The following is a 22712-nucleotide window of genomic DNA, read 5'->3' on the forward strand; positions in this document are numbered from 1 at the left end:
TTCAACTAAGATTATGATGGTTACGCTAATTTAGGTTGTACGTGTTTCTCATTGGTTGCATAACTGACTTTTGGTAATTATTTATACCATTTGCTTGATCATGCTCATGCATGATATTTTGTATAACTGAGATTATTGGACAATCCTTTGTGTCATGGTCTGTACCACCACAAATGTTACAAAAATTATCTAAGGAAGTGTTTGCTTTAACCATATCAACCTTCCTAATTTCCAAGGCTTCGACCTTTTTAGCCAATGCAGCGAATTTTACATTAAGGTCGTCTTCCTCTCTTAGGACATACATTCCCGCTTTCTCTCTAGGAATGAGTCTAGTTTGGTCTGATTTAGCAGAGACATTCCATATCTGCGTATTCTTTGCTAACATATCTAGAAAATCCCAAGCCTCATTATGATCTTTGTCAAGAAAGGTTCCACCACACATCATCTCTATGAACTGGCGGGTATCCATGGTGAGCCCCTTTCGGAAAGCATCAATCACGTACCATGGTTCATAACCATGATGTGGACAAGTAATTAGAATGTCTTTGAAACGCTCCCAAGCTTGAAAAAATAGTTCATTCCCCTTTTGGGAGAATGACATGATTTCTTGTTTTAGTGCATTTGTTTTGTGCTCGGGAAAGAACTTTTTCAAAAACTCTCTACTTAAGGCTTGTCATGAAGTGATGGTATTAGGTCTTAGAGAGTTGAGCCATGCTTTGGCCCGATCCTTTAAAGAAAATGAGAATAACCTAAGCTTAAGTACATCCCTATTGCCATTATTTACTTGTAATGTTGCAATTACTTCATCAAAGTCCTTGAGGTGCAAGTAGGGGCTTTCAGAATCCAAGCCATGAATTTTAGGAATTAATTGAATCATACCTAGTTTAAAATCAATGTTCCCTATGTGAGCAGGGAACACTATGCAAAATGGTAAAGTTGCTCTCTCAGGGTGTAAATGTTCACGTAAAGTCCGTGCTTGATTTAACACATTCCTATGAACTTCATTTTCATCCTCAAGAGGAGGATTATATTGATTTTCTCTATTTTAATTTATAGTTGGATCTGACAAATTTGGATTTGGATTATCAATTGGGTCTGCCATGGAATCCAAGTGATGTTGAGTGCCTCTTGTAAGTGAATGATCAAGGCCTGGAACTAGTCCACCTTCGAAAGAGAGTCAATTGTTTTGATCTCTAATCCAACGGGACATAAACCATCTATACCACACAACAAATACCACTAATTCAAATAGAAAGTATGATACTTAAAATAAAAATAAAAACTTAAATCAACAACCCAGGCGATAAGGCCGACCATGAGGGTTCATCCACAAAGCAAAATAAATCTAAAACCCAGGCGGCAAGGGCAACCATAAGAGTTCAGTCCACAAAAAAATAAAAACTAAATAAATAAATAAAAGTAAAACTAATGTAGAAATTAAACTATGCTAATCTGGAAAATAGATTCAGCGGATGATCTTTGTGATCAAACAGCAACTGTAGGACAACCATAGCACTTGGGTAATAAAATCCCAACAGGGCAACCTTATGTCATAGTTAGTGCTTGAAAGACCTAACTGAATTTATTTTCAAAGAAAAAGAAAAGAAAAAAAAATCTACAGAAAATTTGGAGAGTTTAAAAGAGAACTTATCTTAGAAGAAAACTTACCTTAGCTATCTTGTACAGATCTGATCTATCTCAGTCTCTCCCCGGCAACGGCGCCAAAAACTTGGTTGCTTGCCTCCAAGTACAGAGGTTCGTAAGTAGTATCCTGTGAATACAGGGTCGATCCCACGAGGAGATGAATTGTGAGAAGGAAAAAAATCAAATGCAAAACAAACTAAGTAATAAAAACCAAATTGATGATTTGATTTTGGGATTTTTGAATGGATGTAATTCAATTGAATAAAAGAATACCCAAGCTTCAAAGTTCCACACATAGGTTAATGTTCCAAAATCATGATGACTTGGATAACACAACTAGGATCTGAGCACTATGGTCAGCCTAATCGGAAAATAAAACAGTTTAAATATTGTAATAAATGATATAAAAGATTAGAAAATAATGGATTTGCACCATTGACATATATTCTCAAGCGCCAATGATTTTAAGTATTCAATATCTATAGGATAATGAATATCAAAGAAATATAACAGGTTGAGAACATCTCTTATCTAGAAAATCTGATTGATCTAGGGTAAGCCTATCCATCAATGTGGATCTCATATGATGGAAACATATGGATCTCATAAGAGAATAAAAAAATAAAACTTAAATAATAGATAACATGCATACACCATTCTTCTCATCATTAAAACAATCAATCATCATAATCTTAAAAAATTATTAAACCCATGTGCTTCCCTTCTAGCTTGGGCTAGAAGAAACTTCGAAAAACATAACTATAATGGAGAAAGAAATAAACAAGAAAGAATAAATGCAAATAGAAAAGATCTAAAAGAAAAAAACAATTTATAAAACTTAAATAAAATTGAAAACCCTCTAAAAACCCTAAATCGTGCTCTTGAATGCTTTGAATGATCCCTTGGAATGCCCTAGGAAGTTCTATTTATAAGTAGGGAACTCTAATTTTCGTACAAAGTTGAAAAACCTTAGAAACCGCCTCAAATATACGTATTTTCTCAAAATAGACTTCTCGCTACATAGTTCATTAAAAACAGACTTTCTGCTGCGGAGTTTCCCAAAATAAACTTCACAGCTTCAGAATACACTTTTTAAGGACGATTTCAGGATTCTTCACTTCAAATCTTCGATTCTCTTCATTCCTTACTTGGTTTTCTTGGATTTTTGGCATATGAGTTCTTCAATCTTGGTCTCCTAAGATCCATCACTTGCCTTGGTAATTCTTGAACATCAAATCCATACTTTTTAACACCCATTTTCAATCCAAGCTCTTAAATTCACCTTGCAACACATACATGAGTAAAATAGAATATTAAGATGATTTATGTTCATAAAACCAAGATATAAATAGAGAAAATTATGCAATATTTGAGTCTCAACAGACCTCAACTGCCGAGTTGTCGACCTAACTAATGCGATGTAATCATGAACGTGTTAGCCGAGTTTTTAGTTAAATCTGTTCATCCATCAGATTGGGGGATCTGATACACCCTGTCGATATCAATGCCCTCATCCATTTACGAGGTTAGGACCCCTCAACGTGCGAGGACCGGACCCCGCGATCCTTGATCCCATTGGGGTCCCCACCCCCGATTGTAAACACGTGAAGAGTGCTGGGAAGTGAGATCGCTCGCGGTTATTACAGGGAGGCTCGCCACCCCAGCGTAGGCCGACAGCTCGAACATAGTGTCCAATTCCACCATGCCCAGCTCACGAGACTGTGGATCAATTTTTAGTTATTATCAGTGGGTGTCCATGGGTGAGGAGTGTTATAAGTTCCAAATAGGCTGAGCAAAACATGGTTAACAAGCATGGTTGGTTAGCCGAAGGACTAGACCATCTTAGTTTAGGCGAACACGTAATGTACGACATCAAGTGCAAGCAACCCATGTAGTCCCGCTAGTGTCGCCCATTCAGGTTTGCCTAAATCAGTCAGTCTAATCACAGGACAGTCCAACCAATGGGACCACCCTCACTAATCTCAGATTCCTGACTAACCCAGAGAATAAGTTATATTTAATAACACATCTAAGCAGCTAAGAGTTCATCTTCTAGTACAAATGGAATTGTGCGTATAATACATCAAGCATAAAATTTCAAGATATTAAAATGAATGCAACTACTCTTAACAGCATAAGTTAGACGTGTGTGCATGTGGTGCCAGTTACCTAAGAGACCAAAGATAAAACATCATCCATAGTGCAGAAAAATACAGCAGGAAAAAAATGCAATTATACATACTACAAGGAAGAACATGCAAAAATCAAGTACAAAAATGAACATGCAGCACCAACTTCATGTGCAAACATATTAAAGACTAGTCAAATAATAATTTATCAAACCCAAATATATTGAAGATCAATCAAATAACAATTTATCATTGCATGCATGTTGGGTAGACCTATCATGTAGGTTCCTAGCTAGATTTTCTCTAAATTACTCATGCACATCACTCTAACATTCATAATCATTAAATTTATCCTAAAATTGGTACTTGGCCACTTAAGGATAATGGTCTGCACCTATGGATTGTTGAGAGCTTGCGGAATCATCCTAGGGGCGCTAAATTTGTGGGTCGGTTTGTTGAGGTCCCAAGTCAAATGCACTTGCATGTTAGGATATATTCAAGGCCTAGCTTAACACAATGAGTTTCTAAAGAAGAAGAGTGCTTACCTCCCCAATCAACTGAGAATTGTTCTTATAGTTGCAGATGAGGGATTTCCTTGAGGAAAAGGGGGGAGCTGCAAGGCTCTACCTCTCGTGGGCCCCACCTTCAATTAAAGCCCCTTTCTCTCCTCTCTCCCTTCTCTCTTCTCTCTTTTCACTCTCTCCTCCCTTTTGCTGCTGGAGTTGCTGTGTGATTGAGTGAGAGGGAGAGTTAAAGGGTCTTATACCCTAGATTTTTGGGCCTAATGGCCTTAAGTTCTGTTATCTCCCTTTAAATGGTCTTGTGGGACCCAGTTCTGACTATTGGGGCAGCCCTGATGGCCCCCTGGCCATGAAATTTGTAGGATAGGTGCCCCGTAGCCCGATGAAGGGCCGTACAAAATTTGAAGGCAAACAGATGCGGGGTTTTATCATAGGGTTCCGACCTTCAAATGGTCTTGTGGGGTCCATTTCTGGCTATTGGGGCTGCCCTGATGGCCCACTGGTCATGAAATTTGTAAGATATGTGCCCCATGGCCTGATGAATGGCCATGCAAAGTTTGAAGGCAAATGCATGCGGGGTTTTACCGCAAGGGGCCGAGTTGCGATCAACGGTCACTGTTCCTCGATCGGGGTTCAGATTTTGTGGAGGGGTGCAGAGAAATGTTTTCAACATGCGGTGTAAATTTTAGAAGAGATCTGACGGCTGAAATGTCACATTTCTCTGTTTCAAATAAAGGACCATTGATTTAAATTCTTAAACTTTAGGCTAAGGCTGGGGCAAGTCTCACTTGGCAAGTGCCAATTGAACGGCGCGGATATTTTATTTCCAGGCATCCTCTGAGTCCGTAGTCTGTGACGGACCACAAGCCCAGTGAGGCCCACGGCCTCCCCAAATTTTAGATTTTTCTGCTCTTCTTTGGTCATTGCATGGCTCGCACAGGCAGTTGTCAAGTACAATAAGGCGAATCGACTTTACGGTCCACACTCAGTCCAAACATAATCAAACTCGCCCGCATTAATGAGATAACCCAAGTTAATTTGTTGGTGGTATCCCTCACATGAGCGGTTTAATCGAGCAGTCCTACGGCAGTTCCCACGTGGACGCCTCAGGACACTGTTATGGATGGGTCGGGCGTTACATCTTTACTCATTGTGAATCCAAAAGTGGTGATAGCTAAGTGGAACCTCATGTACCAATGTCTTGAAGATTTCAAAAACTTATAGACTTTCTTTGAATGCTTTTTGTCCACATAACCCATGAGCTGTTGCATGTATATCTCTTCGTCCAAGTCACCATTTAAGAATGCAGTCTTTACATCCATTTGATATAACTCTAAGTTTAAACTTGCGACAATGGATAAGATCATGCAGATTGAGGACAACTTTGCAACAGGTGAAAAGGTCTCCTCGTAATCAATGCATTCTTTTTATGTAAAACCTTTAACAATTAATCTGCTTTATATTTGTCCACTGTATCATCTGTCTTTCTTTTGATCTTTAGTACCCACTTATTACATATCACTTTGCGATTAGAAGGTAGAACATTAAGTTCCCAAATTTTATTCTTTTCCATGAAAGCGATTTTTTCGTCCATAGCAGTCACCTAATCGGCCGAGTTAGAAAATAATAATGTATCCTAATACGAATCAAGTTTATCATCATTAACCGTAACGTAAGAGAATGTTTGCCCCTCAATATCGAAGTATCTTCGGAGAATCAATCCTCTTTCGCTTCGACGTAACTCAGGAGCCTGCTGAGATGTCTTCCCACTGTCCTGATGAACTATAGGAGCATCATCATCTTGAGAAGCAAACTTCCACTCTCCTAAGATACATTTGGTATTTCAAAAAGTTCTATTGGAACCTTTTGCAGCATTCATCTGGGGTATCTATTTTCAATGAAGGTCATGTCCCGAGATTCAATCTCAATTCATCGTTTATGGTCTTCATAAACTAGAACATATCCCTTTAAATGTATAGAGTACCTTATGAACATGCATTCAATGGTCTTACCATTAAGTTTACCTTTATGCAGAGTAGGTGGCAAAACATATCCCAAAGATCCCCAAGGGCGTAGGTTGGATAAAGAAGGAATCCTCCCAGATCACATCTCATACAGGGTCTTAGGAATGGATTTGGATGAGACTCTATTAAAGACATAGATGACTGTTAACAGTGCGTCTCCCCAAAATGTGGTAGAGAGATTGGTTTATGTCATCATCGATCTAACTATGTCCAATAGTGTCCTATTTCTTCTTTCTGCAACACCATTTTGTTGTGGAGTGTACACCATTGTGTACTACAGAACAATGTCAACATTTTCATAATATGATTTAAACGTTTCAGATGTATACTCGCCACCTCTATCAGATCGAATGATTTTAATCTTTTTCTCAAGTTGATTTTCCACCTCGGCTTTATATTTAAGAAAACAATCAAAAGTCTTAGATTTGTATGAGATTAGATACACATCCATAGCACGAGTAATCGTTAATAAAAGTGACAAAGTATTGACATCCATTTCTTACATGTATATTGAAGAGTCCACAGATATCTGAATGGATTATCTCTAGTGTGAACTTGGACCTAGCCGCTTTAAGAAATGGTTTCTTCGAAGTCTTTCCGAACACACAATGTTCACAAAATGGAAAATCAACTTTGGATAAGGAGTCTAATAGACAAGAACGTACTAGTCTTATCCTACGATCATTTTTGATGTGACCTAACCTCGTGTGCCATTTTTGAGATTTAGATACTACAGTTTCATTCGACATAACAGATAAAACAAGATGTGCATTATTAGTATTTACGTCCAAAATAAATAAATCTGAAATTAAATTTTCCCATGCAAAGACAAGGTTATTTAGTCTCAGAGAAACTCGTCCTGGAAAATTGAATATCAAAACCATCAAATAATAACCTAAAAACAAAATTAAATTCCGACGTATCCTCGGTGCATAAAGAGTATCACGAATGATTATAGTTTGCCCTATGCGCGTATGGAGATGGGAAACGTTAATCCCTAGTATGTCTTCGACAATATTATTTCTCATATACACCTCGTAACTTCTCTTGACAACAGGCCGGAATTCCTCGAGTCATCGACGACTCCATGTCACATGCTTTGTTGTGCCTGAATCTAAAATTCACTCGTTAGATATAGTATCAATGGAAAAGATTTCAAAACAAATGGCTACATACAAAGTATTTAGTGACTTAGGAATTGCTGTCTTTTTATAAGCACACTGCCGAGCATAATGACCGAAATTTCCACAGACAAAACAGACTATACTTGTCTTTTTCTATTTCTTCTTTCCATTCCCCTTCTTGAGATTTGGAAGAGGTGCTGTGGACTTCTATTATTGGTTATTCTTTTTCGCCTTCTTACGAGCTTTGAACCGTTTCTTGTTAGCTTTTCGCTTATGGGTCTCTGCTACAAAGGCCTTCGTTGAACTTGGCTGAATTGCATTCATTTCATCCTCACGTACCAAGTGGTCATAAAAGTCTCTGAATGTAGTGATTGAATCAGTATGGTTCGGAATTCTTTTGATTGGGGCCCAAAATTCAGGCAAGGAACAGTGCATTGCTATAATCTTTTGATTTTTAGTCAATTACACCCAACATTCCTAAGGGCACCTATCATCTACTCCATCTTACGAATATGATTTTTGATGGGGGCAGCCGACTGGCATCCTATACTCCTGGAATTCTAATTCCATTGCCCGAACTTTGGCATTTGACTTTTACGCATAGGCATTTGTCAGTGCTTCTCAAATTCCCTTAGCAGTGTCATACACTTTATACGTAGGTATGAGTTCTTTGTGCATAGTGCTAATAAGGACATTACGGGCTGAACGATTCTGTTTACACCACTTATTATAGCGGGTCATTGCAGCCCTATGTTCTCTTAAATTTTTGTTTTCAGCCAGTATGAGTTCCTCTTGAACCTCGTTGAGTATGTGCGATATGTCGTTTTCGTCCAGAAGGTTTCACATCACGTGGGACCAGTCTTCGTAGTTGTTACCATCGAAATGTTGTCCTTTAACTGTTTAGCGATTGACGCTTTTGTGGCCATCTCTACATTGCATAAGTATCACTACTTAGCTATGATCTAAGGGATTGACACTAATCATCAACATTTCTACGTGTTATACAAATTTTCAAAGTATAAAAGTAGTCGACACATCTTAACAAGATCTGAAAGTCCACATACCCGAATGGATAGTGTAGAACAATTAAGTTCTCTTTTTTAAGATAAACTTGATGCTTTTATAAATTTATATTTGTATAACGTGTAACCTTCCATTACAGGTTACATGCATTATTTGGTGGAGGAGAATTAACTCCCACTTAGGTTATGCACAACCTATTTATATATAGGGAGCATTCTAACACTAATTTTTCTATATTCCAATGAAAAAATAGCTTAGATCTGATTACATTAGGCCTAATTATATCACACAAATAATCATTATCATCAGATTAAAAAAAATGAAGTTTATAGCCATAAAAAGAGTTCAATCATCACCTGTGATCATGACCATTAGTGATGGATCCGATCATTACCGTTAATGTTCATTATTGATGATGATCCTATCATCAACATTGATCATCATGGTTAATGATTGTTTCGATCACTAATGATCTCTAGATCACTAATTCTCAAAGCAGATTTAATCTACACCATCCATATTTCCGCTAAATATAGTTAACAGTTTGCTAAAAAAAAAAAAAACCATACAAAAATTGCATAAGCTAAATTGCAGGAGAATTCAAAAAAACAATTAGGTGACCACTATGTTTGTGATAATTTGGCCAGTGGATTACAATCAATAGACATGATTGGCCCACCTGATAAGCCAATCAGGCAGTTACTCAGAGTTGATGGGCCCACCTAAGTCTTCCTTTAGCCTGATTTATGTACATTCTGGACGCAATCCGCATCCCCTGCACAAACCTACGGTTGGCTTGCCATTCTATCATTCCGTGTGGCTTGGCAGTGAGCGGATTAGCTATGGCCCTGACCATGGGACTCTAAAATTATGGGAAACATTACTGTAACTTAGAAATAGTGAGTTCCATAATTTAATGGATTTAACATGACTTTATATATGCCACTGTACCATTTATGAATGCCGGTGTATCAAGTTTCATACGACAGCCACAGTATCAAATAACTCTAATATTGGTGGGCCACAATACATGAAATGTGAGGTTATATGTGCAATTATACATGGTTCCCATTGATTTGTTTGATATGAATTTTTTACGAGCTGATCTTTTGTACGTACAGTGAACAAAATTATCATGTGATGAACAGACTAAATTTCAAATATACTAACATGGTGGGCCCAAAAGTGTTTGTAGATCACCTCTGGTCCATGCATTAATGGCCAAATTTTGTCCAGTTTGGAAAATAATTGGGCCAACATTTAACCGTTGGTTAAAAATATGGTACACATGAGGGGTCCACTTCAGTGATATGGAGGACCCACGTAATGTATACATGACATCCAATCTGCTGCATCAATTACATTGTCTCATTTTGGTATTGCCAAAATCACACCCAACAGTGTTCTGTAGGCCCAACGTGATGTATGTGTTTTACATTGATGTTGTTCATCCGTATACCAAATCACTAAATACAAGCTCACCAAATGGATGGACGGTTTGGATATAACACATACCACGTGATCAGACCCACTTGACTTTCTAACGTCAATAAAGAAACTATATAGCTGGTGTGATGTACATCGGCCAATCCACTTCTCACAGCAGCTATATAGTTGGGTGCGTCAATACAACAACCTTATAGTTGTTTATGTCACGATGGCCGTATGGTGAGCGGACAATAATCTTTTAATTGAGTATTTCACAGTGGATTATTTTGAACCGTCCATTAGCGATAGAGTCGGCATTGGAACTGATGGGCCTGCTTCGCAGCTTGTGGGCCTGACCCCACAAGGCAAGCATTTATCATGATCTATGCATGCATCCTCATGAATGGTTGGAGATCATGGTCATCATTGGCCCTTGCTCATCTAAAGTGGATCCCATCAGATAAAAACTTTGGATTATTAAAAAAAATACCCTGGATGTACGAAATTTAACACAATAGAAAACTACATGGTTTTCCCATGCACCTAGGGCTCATGGCTTAGTGATCCAAACCTTGATCTGATGGGGAATGCCTGAATCTTCCAGATCTTAGGACCATTGACCTTTATTCTTGTAAAATTAAGCTCAATGATCCATACCTTGATCTGATGGGAAATGCCTCAACAGGCATGAAACAGTTCACTATTGACCCGATTAACCAAAAAATATATATAATGCATAATAAATAATGATTGGAATCCAGATCATCCAAATTATTAAGCTATGTTAATAGGTATTGTACAAGACATGCACATCTAAGAGTCCAAATTTTACACGTGTACATGCATCCACGTAGGCTTGAGCCTTTAAGATCTGACAGTCTACACGATATGAAACCCTCACGAAGCAGAAGATTAACGCTACAGATCTAACGGCCCGCCTAATTACTACTGGAGCAGATGGGTCTATTCACTCCTCTGATCACACAGTATAGATGGCCCCTGATCACGATGTATGGATTATATTGTCCCAAGGACAAACCAAAATGGACAAATTACTATGCACACTATATCTCTCTTTATTCTCTCGGTATTTCTTATGATTGATACTTTTTACGGGAAAAAAGCTCATCCCTTTTATAGAAAAGGATATAGATGGGATGAGACCAGATTATCAGGTCTTCTCCCTATCTCCCATCCAAAATCAAATTCATTTTTGAATTTGAAAAAACCAACTAAAAAAGAATGAGGCCGGAAGAGACCTCAAAACATGGGACCCACCCACTCGTGATTGCTCACTAGTGGGCCCCACTGGCCTACGTCCAACAATAGCTTTGTTGGATACCTGACTGTGGGGTCCACCGTGATATATTTATCTTATTTCCATGCATCCCATCCATTTCCCCACCCATTTAGGGCCTGTTTGGATAGTGGTATTAAGTTGTATTAAATGGGACTGCATTATTGAGGTGGGATTAAAATTAACTTTTTAAGCTTTGGAAAATGAGCCTTGCGTTGGAGAGTGTGAGATGAGATTACTAATCCCACGGATGATGGATTTTTGTTTCATCCAAGTTCAATCCAAATACAATTTGAAAGTAAATTCTGAGATTTATTTTTTAATGCATGCATTCCAAACATAGTATTAAAAAACATGGGATACACTCAATCCAGGTACAATACCTTACAAATGCATTTATTGTAATTTTTACAATTCCATCTACCTTAATCCCACCTAATGCAATTGGCTAAACAGGCCCTTAAGTGCATAAACCCAATAATGCAGTGGATCCAAATCTTAGGTAGAACGCATTACAGGAAACAACAGTGTTTGATCATTAAAAGCTTTTTGTGGACCACAAATTTTGGATCAAACTGATGTTTTTGTGGCCCCTTCATCTAGTCTTTTATGACCTGATCAGTAAGTTGGATGGCGAATAAACATTCGGGCTTCCCCTGAAAATTTTTAGTGGTGGGAGTTCAATCACTACTGGTTCTTACGGAGTAGTCCAACTAAGATTTGGATCTCCTATCTTTTCAAGATCATAGCTTAAAATGATATGAGAAAATGGATGAACGGCGTTGATATAATGCAAATACATCAAATGGGCCCTGGATCCACAGAACCGAAGCCGCTTTCGTGGAAATTCGGTCTTCAAGGGCCTCTCTTTGATAGAACGCGAATTGCCTATGCCCCGAGAGGCAGAATGCCTACTTAAGCTGTCGGTGGGGACTAGCTACGAACGTTACTTAGTGGGCCACCATGATGTATGTGTTCTATCAACGCCATCTGTTTTTTCAGCTCATTTTAAAGAATGACCCCAAAAGTGAGGAAGATACAAGTCTCAGTTGAACCACACCACAAGAAAAATAGGTGATTAAACACCCAACATTAAAAAACTTCTTCTATCTATAAAAGTTTTGGATCAAGCTGATATTTGTTTTTTTCTTCGTTTAGTTGTTTGTGACTTAATTAATATCTTGGATGACAAGTAGACATTATGGTGTCCTAAAAAGTTTTTAACTATTGGTATTTGATCACCACTAATTTCTTGTGATATGGTCCACCTAAGATTTTTCTCTCTAATTTTTTTTCCTCATGCTCTAAAAGAAAGATCCCAATGAGTGAATAGCAAAGATCACCGTGGGGCCCACAAAGCACTGTAGGTGTGGCAGGCCATTCACTTCCCATGCCCCTTGAAGAGAACCCTCTAGGTAGGATGAGGATTGCTCATTGACGGTGCCACCATTGAGGTGGATATTAGTTAGGCCTCTCAATAGAGCGAGTTAGATTCGATATCCAATTTGCTCCGAACTTGTATAATGTGGAGTTGGATCTTAAATGGACTAGATTTAGGTTTATAAAAATAAATCCGAATCATATTTGGGTTGAATCCGGATTTAGTGGTTAGATCCAATTGTATCCCTACCATTACATGTTTCAAGCCGTCAACCATTTCAACTTGCATGGTAGTAAATTATGTGTGACTATTCGACATATGTTATTCAGACCTCAGTACTCATACATGATTTAAATTGTAATATTTTATTACTAAATTAAATATATTATTTTATATTTTTTTATATTTGTGAACAGGTGAATTTAGACCATATTTAACCTGAATTCGATGTCTACATGAACTTTTTTGATGGATCTAGTTATTTATAAGTGTATGAGGATATAGATGTCACCTTTTTGAATTGAGTTAGAGCTTACAAATTTCAGATTTGGAGTCGTATCCAATGGGATCAAATCTAGATCCAACCCATTGAGACCCTTGATACTAGGGAAAGGATTGCCTACTCCCCCTGCCACCAGCCAATGGCTGGTGGTCAGTGCTCTGTGGTCCCCACCATGATGTATGTGTTTCATCAATGCCGTCCATCTATTTTTATAGATCATTTTATGTTATTGCACAAAAAATGAGGTTTATCCCAGTCTCAAGTGGACCACATTATAGGAAACAATGTTGAATGAACGCCAACCATTAAAAACTTTTTTGGGGCCCATAAAAATATTGGATCAAGCTGATCTTTGTTTTTTCCCTTCATCTGGGTCTTTATGACCTAATAAACAGATTGGATGTCAAATAAAAATTACAGTGGGCCTTAGTAGGAATTAAATGATGGATATCCAATCACTATTGTTTTCCTGTGGTGTGGTCCACCTGAGATTGATATCCTTCTCATTTTTTGGATATAGTCCTATAATCATCTTTAAAAACCGATGAACAGAATAGATGAAATACATACATCATGGTGGGGCCCACAGATCACCGACCATCAGCCACGGGGCTGGTGTCAGGGGGAGTAGCCAATCCATTCGCTGATACTAGTGGGTGCTCTACCATTCCATGCCTTTTATTATTTTTTTCCAGTCATTTTAAAGCATGAGCGAAAAATAGAGCACCCTTTATTATTTTTTCAGTTATTTTAAAAGCAGGAGCCAAAGATGGAGCACGATCCAAATCTCATGGGACCACACCACGGGAAAACAGTTGTAAAGCTCATGTTATGACAATAATATACGAAGGGCCTACTAAGATATAAGTGTGAAATCGTATCCGTCCATCAGTCTGTAAAGCTCATGTTATGACATTAATACATAACGAGCTATATCCAAAACTCAAGTGGGACACACCACAGGAAAAAGTGGGATTGAATGTCCAACATCAAAACCTTCATGTGGACATAGAAGTTTTGGATCGGGCCAGTGCTTGTGTTTTCAGTTCATCTCAGTGGAAATAACCTTATGAACGGTTTGGATGGTATATAAACATCATGGTGGGCTCCAGAAACCTTTTTAACGGTGGAAGTTTCCATCCCCACTGTTTACTGTTGTGTGCTCACTTGAGCTTTGGATCTACCTTATTTTCATTTATCATGCACTCACGTGAGATGGCGGAAGTGATGGACGGAACGGATTTCTTACGAACATCTCGGTGAGCCCCACATGGCTTCCACATGTATTGGTGCTCCTGTTGGCGGGGGACCAAAATCTTTGCGCGAATCGCTAGAGATTTTCCTGCATTCCTCCCAACCGGATGCGGATTTCCTGCCAAAGTTCCTGCACTGGAAACGTAGGTGGGGCCCACTGTGATGTTTTTGAGAAATCCATCCCGTCCATACGTTTTTTGAGATCATTTTAGAAGGTGGGGACAAAAATGATGCGGATCCAGTACTCAAGTGGGCTTCACTAAAGGAAAAGGTGGGTAGGGAAATTCTTACCGTTAAAAACTTCCTGGGGTGGACAGTTATGTTTACATGCCATCCATACCGTTCTTAACGTCATTCCTACTGAGATTAACTGAACACACAAATACTAGAATGATTCCAAACTTCTTTGGCCCCACGAATATTTCAACGGTGGACGTGCAATCATCACATTTTCGGCCCACGTTAGTATTCGATCCGTCTCACTTTCTACCGTCTGTCTTAAAATGATCTCAAAAAACGTATGGACGGGATGGATTTCTCACAAAAATCACGGTGGGCCCCACTTAGGTTTCCAGCGCAGGAACTTCCTACGAAAGGCTTTCGCAGGAAATTCGCGTCCCTCCCAACCCCAACCGGAAGAGGATTACGTACTGAGTAACTCAGTACGCTTAGCGTACGGAGTAAACTCTGTGGGCCCCACTGTCATTCATGCATTGTATCCACTCTGTCCATCTCTTTTACCACATAATTTTAGGGCTCTATTCCAAAAATGGAGCATATCTAAACCTTAAGTGGACCACACCACTAGAAACCGTGTGAATTGAACATCTACCGTTGAAAAATTCTTAGGGCCAACCAAAGTTTTAGATCAAGCTGATATTTGCGTTTTCCTTTCATCTGTCTTTCTGATCTTATGAACAGGTTGGATGACAAATAAACATCACTGGGGCCTTAGAAAGTTTTCAACGGTGGAAATCAATACTTCCACTTTTTCCTGTGGTAGGGTCCACTTGAGCTTTTTACATGCATAAATTTTAAGTTGAACCCCTAAAATTATCTGGAAAAACGAATGGACGGCGTGGATAAACTACGTGCATTCACAGTGGGCCCAACAGAGTTTACTCAGTACGATAAGAGCGTACTGAGTAACTCACGCAATCCGATTTCACCCCAACCCCAAAATCCCTCCCTTCTCTCTCTCGGTTTTCACAGATCGAAAATTCTCTCTCTGTCCTGTCATTTCCGCGAAAGAGATGCTGAAATTCCTGAAAGGCGTCGTTGCCGGATCCGGCACGGGCCTGAAAGATCTGCCGTACAACATCGGAGAGCCCTACTCCTCAGCATGGGGCTCCTGGGCCCACCACCGAGGCACCTCAAAGGTCAGGAATACCCTCGATCCGACTTTTTACTTCAAATTTCTCATCTTTCCTAGTTTGATCCGTCTAAGATCTGCCGTAGGTAGGTCGACGATCATTGTCAGCAGTGTCCATTTAGATCAGGCCTTAGACATCCGTAGATCTCGATCTATTAGAGTGTGGTCAGATAAGATCTCCCCTCCACGGGCCAAACCGTCTGAATTTTTTAAATTACAGAACTCCATAGGGATGGGATTGATGATATTAATTTAAGTTTCATTAGAAGTTATATGAGAAGCAATTGCTATAATTTATTAAAATATGAATACTGCAGAATTCATATTTTTCTGGCAAAAAATGCAAGTAAATAGAACTATCAAATCCTGAAGAATTCTTGTTTGTAACAAAAAACACACGTATTCATTTATTGGGAGGAGATCTAATGCCTCTGGAAGCATGGAATTACCCCATAATGTGTATTGGACATGGGGCATGTGTATGTGATGTTCTGAGCCCATCAACCAAAAATTGGCCTTGTTTCCCTCATCTGCCGCCCACAACACACACTCACGCTCGCACACACACATTTTATGTTTCAAATCATGGGATCTGGATTATGGGTCATTTGCATTCGGGGTCGCTATTTCTACGGAGCCGAAATTATGGGTCTATGTGCTTGTGTTAATTATGTTCTCATGTAAATTTACACTTAGTGTAGAGACTTACACTTCGATGTATGCAATAGCGTGCATCTAAAATAATATGAGTGTCTTACAGTATCAATTTTTACATAAGATTATATTGGATATACTCAATGTATGCACTAGAGTGACCTGCATGATCCTACCCCTAAAATACTAGGTTTTGGAGGAAGTAGTGTACCACTTACCCATTCCCGTACCACATACAAGAGCGACCCATGATCTAGTTAACCTTGATCTCGCTCTTTAATAGATGAAGTTTTCTCTGACCGAGGTGTGCCAAACATGATTTTTTTTGGTAAAGATTTGGATACAAAATTTGATGAGGTAAACCGTCTCAAATATTGCAACATGACATGTGTGCAACATGTAAGACAATCATTGTTTTGAGCCAATTGTAAGATAGCTTGACTCACAAATGAGGCAATTCCAAGCATTTGGCGGCGGCCAATAATTTCATAATTCAAACAAAACTAGAGGGAACAATTAGGATGGGGACACTCACTATTAAGAAGAGTGCATGGTTAGAAAAACTTGTATCCTCTGGCTGAGTGTAATGGTTGATATGCATGCATTACTCATAGTTTGTGGGTGGCCTTGTGCCTTGTCTGGGAAGGGTGTTGGGCGGGCTTGTACAGTTTTCTTTTTCTTTGTTTGTTTCTCTGTTTTTTGGCTTTGGCCTCAATAAAATTTCTTTCATATCTCGAAAAAGAAAAAGAAAAAGAAAAAGAAAAGAAAGAAAATTAGATAAGAAGAGAAAATGATACTTTTTTTTTTTGAATTGTATTACTTCTTCATACTTCAAGATGAACTTCTACACCCCTTCTATAGAGTTTCAAACACGCTATCTTCAATGCACACACATGTATCTTCTCAACGTTCCTAGAAAACACTTAATAGCTAAGTAAATCTAAGCAAACTGTTCTTCTTTCTCATGCAACATACTCTATCTCCAAAACTCTACTAAATGCATGCAGCAAAATCAAAAGTCCTATGCACAACTTGCAACGCTAACAATAATTTAGACATAAATGCATGCATTCACAACTTACAAAACATCCTAGACATGCATGCACAATCATTCATGTAAGCCACTTCCTACCTAGACATGCATCCATGTATGCAAATTACAATCCATGTAATGTACACATCCAAGACCCATATATTTGCATGCACATAAAGTGCATTAATTCAACAATGAGAATATGTTAACCCAAGAGAGTTTCATGGACCCATTTAGATTATTTTGCGCTTGTATGTGGTGGTTTATTCTTTCAATCCTTCTCATTATACTGTCAAGTGTACAAATCTTGCTCATGCAATCACATTGGAAAATTTCTTTTTGATAAGAAACCATATCGGAGAATTTAAGAATTGATGCCGGTAAAATACCCCACTTCAATTGACAGCTATTTATTGTAATTTGTTTATCTGGATGTCTGAATGGTTTTTCATGGATCTGGTGGGCTGTTTTACCAGGATGATGGGTCTTTGGTGTCCATATTTTCTCTTTCAGGAAGTAATCCCCAAGATGGACACTTGACTGCTGGTCGTAATGGTGTCAAACGCTTGAGGACGGTAAGCTACTTCTCTTTATTGTTTGAGACTTTGGATTTTAGAAATTGGATTCTCTTTTGTAATTTAACTTGCCATTGGTCATTCAACATCATATGTTATATGTAATTGCATATTTTTTTCTACTTTTATTAAAAATAGATAAGCATGGTTCCTGCATTGCCAGTGGGGTTAATGTTGTCTTGGTTGTTGGAATATCATGAAACTACTTTTTGAGTCTGTATTTTTACAAGGATTGACCGAAGATGGATGCTCCCTCAGCATCTGAACACACTGTTTTGTCAGCACTTGATTTTTTTCCCTATATATATTTTCTGCATCTCGTATATTTCATAGATTTTTATTTTACTTTTACTTCTACAGGGAAATTTCACTGTCATTTTGGTCTGATAACTTGGTTCTCCCAAGATATGGAATAACTTGGGATTGATAGGCACTTGAGGAAGTTCATGCCAAACAACCAGACCATGATATCCAAATGTTGGATAGTGTATGCCATGTGAAACAACAAATCCATTCGTCTACCTGTAACATGAAGATCATTCCTTTCTAATCATCACATTCACGCTTAGTGAGCTTGTCTGGTAGTGCATGCCCTAGATCTTAACTGTTTGCAAATTCCCTTTATAGGTCGTGCCACTAATTGGTTAACATGCAGAATAGGGCATGACCGTGTTAGCATGTGAGTGGTGTTTGGTAAACATGTATCATGAGATCCTTGCTATTATGTGCAGCCAACCACCCTGGCATGTCCTTTCCATTATTGGTCTGATGGTGGAACATGTGGGAATACATTTGGGCCATTATGCTTAGTGGGCTTGTCTGGACTGGATAATCTAGACCTTAATTTTTCTAAATTCCCCTTGTGGGGAGAACATAATAGTTGGGCTTTACATGGAGCGTGGGGCATGGATGTATTGGCATGTAAGTCTAGTATTTGTTAAACATGGATCTGTGAGCTCCTTGCTCTTCTTGCGTGCAGTCAACCGCCCTAGCTTGACCCTCCATGTGTGTGTGACTCATGCCCAGTGGAAGCTGGGATAATCATCATCTTAGCCTCATCCCAACTAATTGGGGTCAGCTACATGAATCCTTTTCTGGCATTCCACTCTATCAAGGGCAATAACTTCAGTTAGACCATAGGATATCAAGTCTTTTCTTACTACCTCCATCAATGTCCTTTTGAACTTTCCCCTTGCTCTTTTAGAGCCTTCAACTTGTACCAACTCAGTCCTAACCAGCACAGTTCTTGGTCTCCGTTGCAACATGATCAAATCATCTAAGTCTACTTTTCCTCATCTTATTACCTATTGGTGCTACTTCTAAGTTCTTGGTCTCATAATGGATGCTGGGATGCTTTATGTAAAAGGACAGCTTTAACCATTTGTGTAGAGAATGTGCTTATTGGGAATGATCTTTATGTCATGTTGACTTGCAACATGGTCATTTTATAATCAAGTACTAATCCAGTGCTTAGAAGTTGACAAAAAGGTCTGTCGTTAGCTGTACTTCAACCTATACCTTTTAAAACACTCAACCTGTCACTTCTATTATACTTATAATCTTGAAAGTTCTTGTCCATTGATTATCGATACTTGTTAGCATCTTTTTGCACCATCTTTTGCATGCATTTCTTAGTCTTACTGTTTTTCTAAACTGTTGGCACTTAGTGCCTGCCAGTCTAAGAAGTTGTTTCTGATCTTTTGCAGGTTAGACATCCAAATATCTTGTCGTTTCTTCATAGTACTGAGGCCGAAGCTTTGGATGGCTCCAATAATAAGCATACTATTTATATTGTAACAGAGCCTGTTATGCCACTGTCAGAAAAAATAAAGGAATTAGGTTTAGAAGGCACACAAAGGTATTTGACCTCTCTCCTCAGGAAAATGGCTCTTGTGTTTGTTCTTTTACTTCAACAGACTTGATAGCATTTTTTGGGAAAAAAATAGCATATTTTGAAAAATTCAAACTTCTCCATAGACATGATGAGGTGACTTGAAGGGAATGATTTCTTTTTTTCTTTTTCCACGACATAACAAACCCTGTGAGATTATTACCATTTTACGTAAGATCCATTACAATTTACAAGTTGGATGGTCTTGAGCTTATTTTGCTACTTTCTATATGTTGAGGCGTCTGCAATCATTTCAGCGAGATGCATATAAAATAGATTCTTCTTATTTTTATCTTTTTTAAAAAAAGGTTGTCCTTGTTTTCTGTAGTTCTTATAGCGTTTTATTGTTGCCTTTCACATCTCATTGAGCATATCATTGTTGAAAAGCTTGAATTGGTCCTATGAATAACTTTTGGAATTCCTCTTCACCGATGTATTCTACCTGCAAAGTTTTATCTTTGAATGAACTGGCCCTTGGGGGTAGGTGGGATTGAACGAATTGGAGGCCTTCTTCTCTTTGAGAAGGATTGCATGTCTTTTCTTTGTCTTTCTCTGGGAAATTAGTCATCACAGGCAACTCTCACGACAAAATAGTGTGCTGCAGGTGATTTTCTGAGGCCTTGGAAGCTTACTAATATTAGCGCTAAAATCTTTTACTAGCTAACTTGGGAGCTTCGTTCTCTAATGTTCTGAGGAATGCAATAGTTTCTTTCCATTTAGTTCTGATATCTTCTGAAGAATGGAAAAGGCTGAAGCTATATAACCTTTTCTTCGATTAGATCAATGCTGAGGAAGTGGATCGGGTGGAACACCCTATAGAGGAGCAAGAGAGAAGACAGAGTTTTGGAGCTGGGTACAAACAAAGCTCATGGGCTGGACAGCTTCCCAGTGGCTTTCTTCCAAAATTTCTGGTATAGTGTCAAGTTGATCTCATAGGGTACCCTTAGAATTCAAGATGGATGGAAGAAATGGAGACTTGCCTTGGAAGTTTTATGTGATTGTTGTGTACCACTCAAACCTAAGGGGAAATTTTATAGGATAGCTATAAGACCAACCGTGTTTTGTGGGGCAGACTGTTGGGCAGTTAAGGAGCAACACGTTCATAGGATGTGCAGCTGAAATGAAGATGTTGAGATGGATGAATTGCAAGATGTGGAAGGATAGAATGAGAAATGAATACATTTTGAGGGAACTTAGGGGTAGTAGCAATAGGTGATAAGATGAGGGAAAGTAGACATAGATGGCTTGGTCATTTGCAATGGAGATCAAGAACCGCGCCATTTAGAAAGAGCGAGTACCAAGTTGAATGCTCTAAAAGGGCAAGGGGAAGGCCCAAAAGGACAAGGGTGGAGGTAGTAATAAAACACTTAATGACCTATTATGACCCTTGAATCTTGATAGAGTGGAATGACAGAACAAGATTCATGTCGTTGACCCCAATTAGTTGGGATGAGGCTCAGATGTTGATGATGATGAGTGTCAAGTCGATTCTTGTAAACTTTTTTTTTTTTTTTTTTTTTCTAGAGTTTTATGAGAAGGGAAGGCTATTAAAGACCGGGGGCATCCTCTATTGTGCTGGTTCCCAAAGAAGAGAGCAGAAGATCTCAAAGACTGATCATCCTAATTGGTGGTCTCTGTAAGAATTTGGTGAGGATTTTTGCCACTAGGTTAAGGAAGGTGCTGGGTAGTGTTATTTTGAAAGCTTGGTGGGCCTTTGTGTATGAGAGTTAGATAATAGATCGTGCGCTCATAGTGGACATATGTATTTATTCTAGATACAAGGCGAGAAAACCAGGCATCATTTGCTAGCAACAACTTTGACTTGGAGATGGCATGCAACCCTGTGGACAAGGGTTTCTAAACAACATTTTGTGGGTATGGTGTCTTGGGTTTGGAGTTCGATGGTTGAAGTTGTAGGAATGTGTCAATTTAGATCACTTTCGGTTCTGTTAGTGGGATGCTTAATTGCTTATTAGAAATTCAAGGGGTCTAAATGTAACATCCCGAATTTTCGCGGCCCAAGTACATACTTGTGCCCGAGATTTCTGGGTGTTAATAATGTAAACATTGGATGCTTCAAAGTCGCGTCTTATTTTTTTTTTTCATTTAGATCACATCCAATTACATTCACGAAGGTAACCATTCACGAGAATAAAATCGATTGTATTTATTATTCCATTAGAGTAAAAAGCGTACAAATAATTCTTTAATGCCTTCTCAATGAGAACTTATTACATTATTAAAGTTTGCAGCGGAAAATAAATAAAATAATTCGTGGTGCTATTCTTCTTCTTTATTTGAAAGAATTTTCCATAGAATGATTATCGACCGTATCATCAACCTGTAATTCACCTGCAATATCTGTATGGTTGGAGAGGGTCAACGCCCTACTCATAGTGATGTTTGTCCTACAATGATTTAAGTTATTTATAAGAATAACAGAAGGGTCTCGATACATCTCATATTCCATAAATACAAGTGGTATCGGTATGCGTGAACATTTTACATGAAATGCATGCCTAGCAAAGTATGTGCGGTCCATCACACTCACCAATCATGGTCACAAACTGGAAAGTAGTTTAAAGATAACCGGCTCGCCCCGCATCTCATACTACGGAGATTCGTCGGCGTGTCCAACGTTAACGTGGATTTATGCGAACATCTCAAGGCGACACAACAACGTGATTGAGGGATTTACTTGACACGATGTGTTCATGGAGCAACTATTTGCGACATCCAATCCCGATAAGTGATGTAACACGCATGGCGATTTACTTACATCGATTGTGCACCACTTACAAACCCACAGGATTACGTGCTGACCAAGAGGGCCGCTGCCCGAAACACATTACTTCCACGA

The 22712-nt window shown here is 38.7% G+C and overlaps 1 protein-coding gene and 1 non-coding gene across 3 annotated transcripts in view; both read left to right on the forward strand.

Annotated features, from left to right (window-relative positions):
• Positions 1–512: 512 nt before the first annotated feature.
• Positions 513–619, forward strand: LOC131254516 (small nucleolar RNA R71). Its single transcript, XR_009175627.1, has one exon. It is a non-coding gene; the product is annotated as a small nucleolar RNA R71 (small nucleolar RNA).
• A 14884-nt stretch (positions 620–15503) lies between these two features.
• LOC131253619 (uncharacterized) overlaps positions 15504–22712 on the forward strand; it is a 49517-nt gene continuing 42308 nt past the window's right edge. For both annotated transcript variants that reach the window (XM_058254687.1, XM_058254688.1), the window contains exons 1-3: positions 15504–15706; positions 17863–17961; positions 19668–19819. In XM_058254687.1, the coding sequence (XP_058110670.1) occupies positions 15581–15706; positions 17863–17961; positions 19668–19819 (377 nt within the window). In that variant the 5' untranslated portion in view covers positions 15504–15580. The remainder of the gene's footprint in view (positions 15707–17862; positions 17962–19667; positions 19820–22712) is intronic.

Source organism: Magnolia sinica, chromosome 8, assembly GCF_029962835.1.
Source record: "Magnolia sinica isolate HGM2019 chromosome 8, MsV1, whole genome shotgun sequence".
Taxonomy (NCBI): domain Eukaryota; kingdom Viridiplantae; phylum Streptophyta; class Magnoliopsida; order Magnoliales; family Magnoliaceae; genus Magnolia; species Magnolia sinica.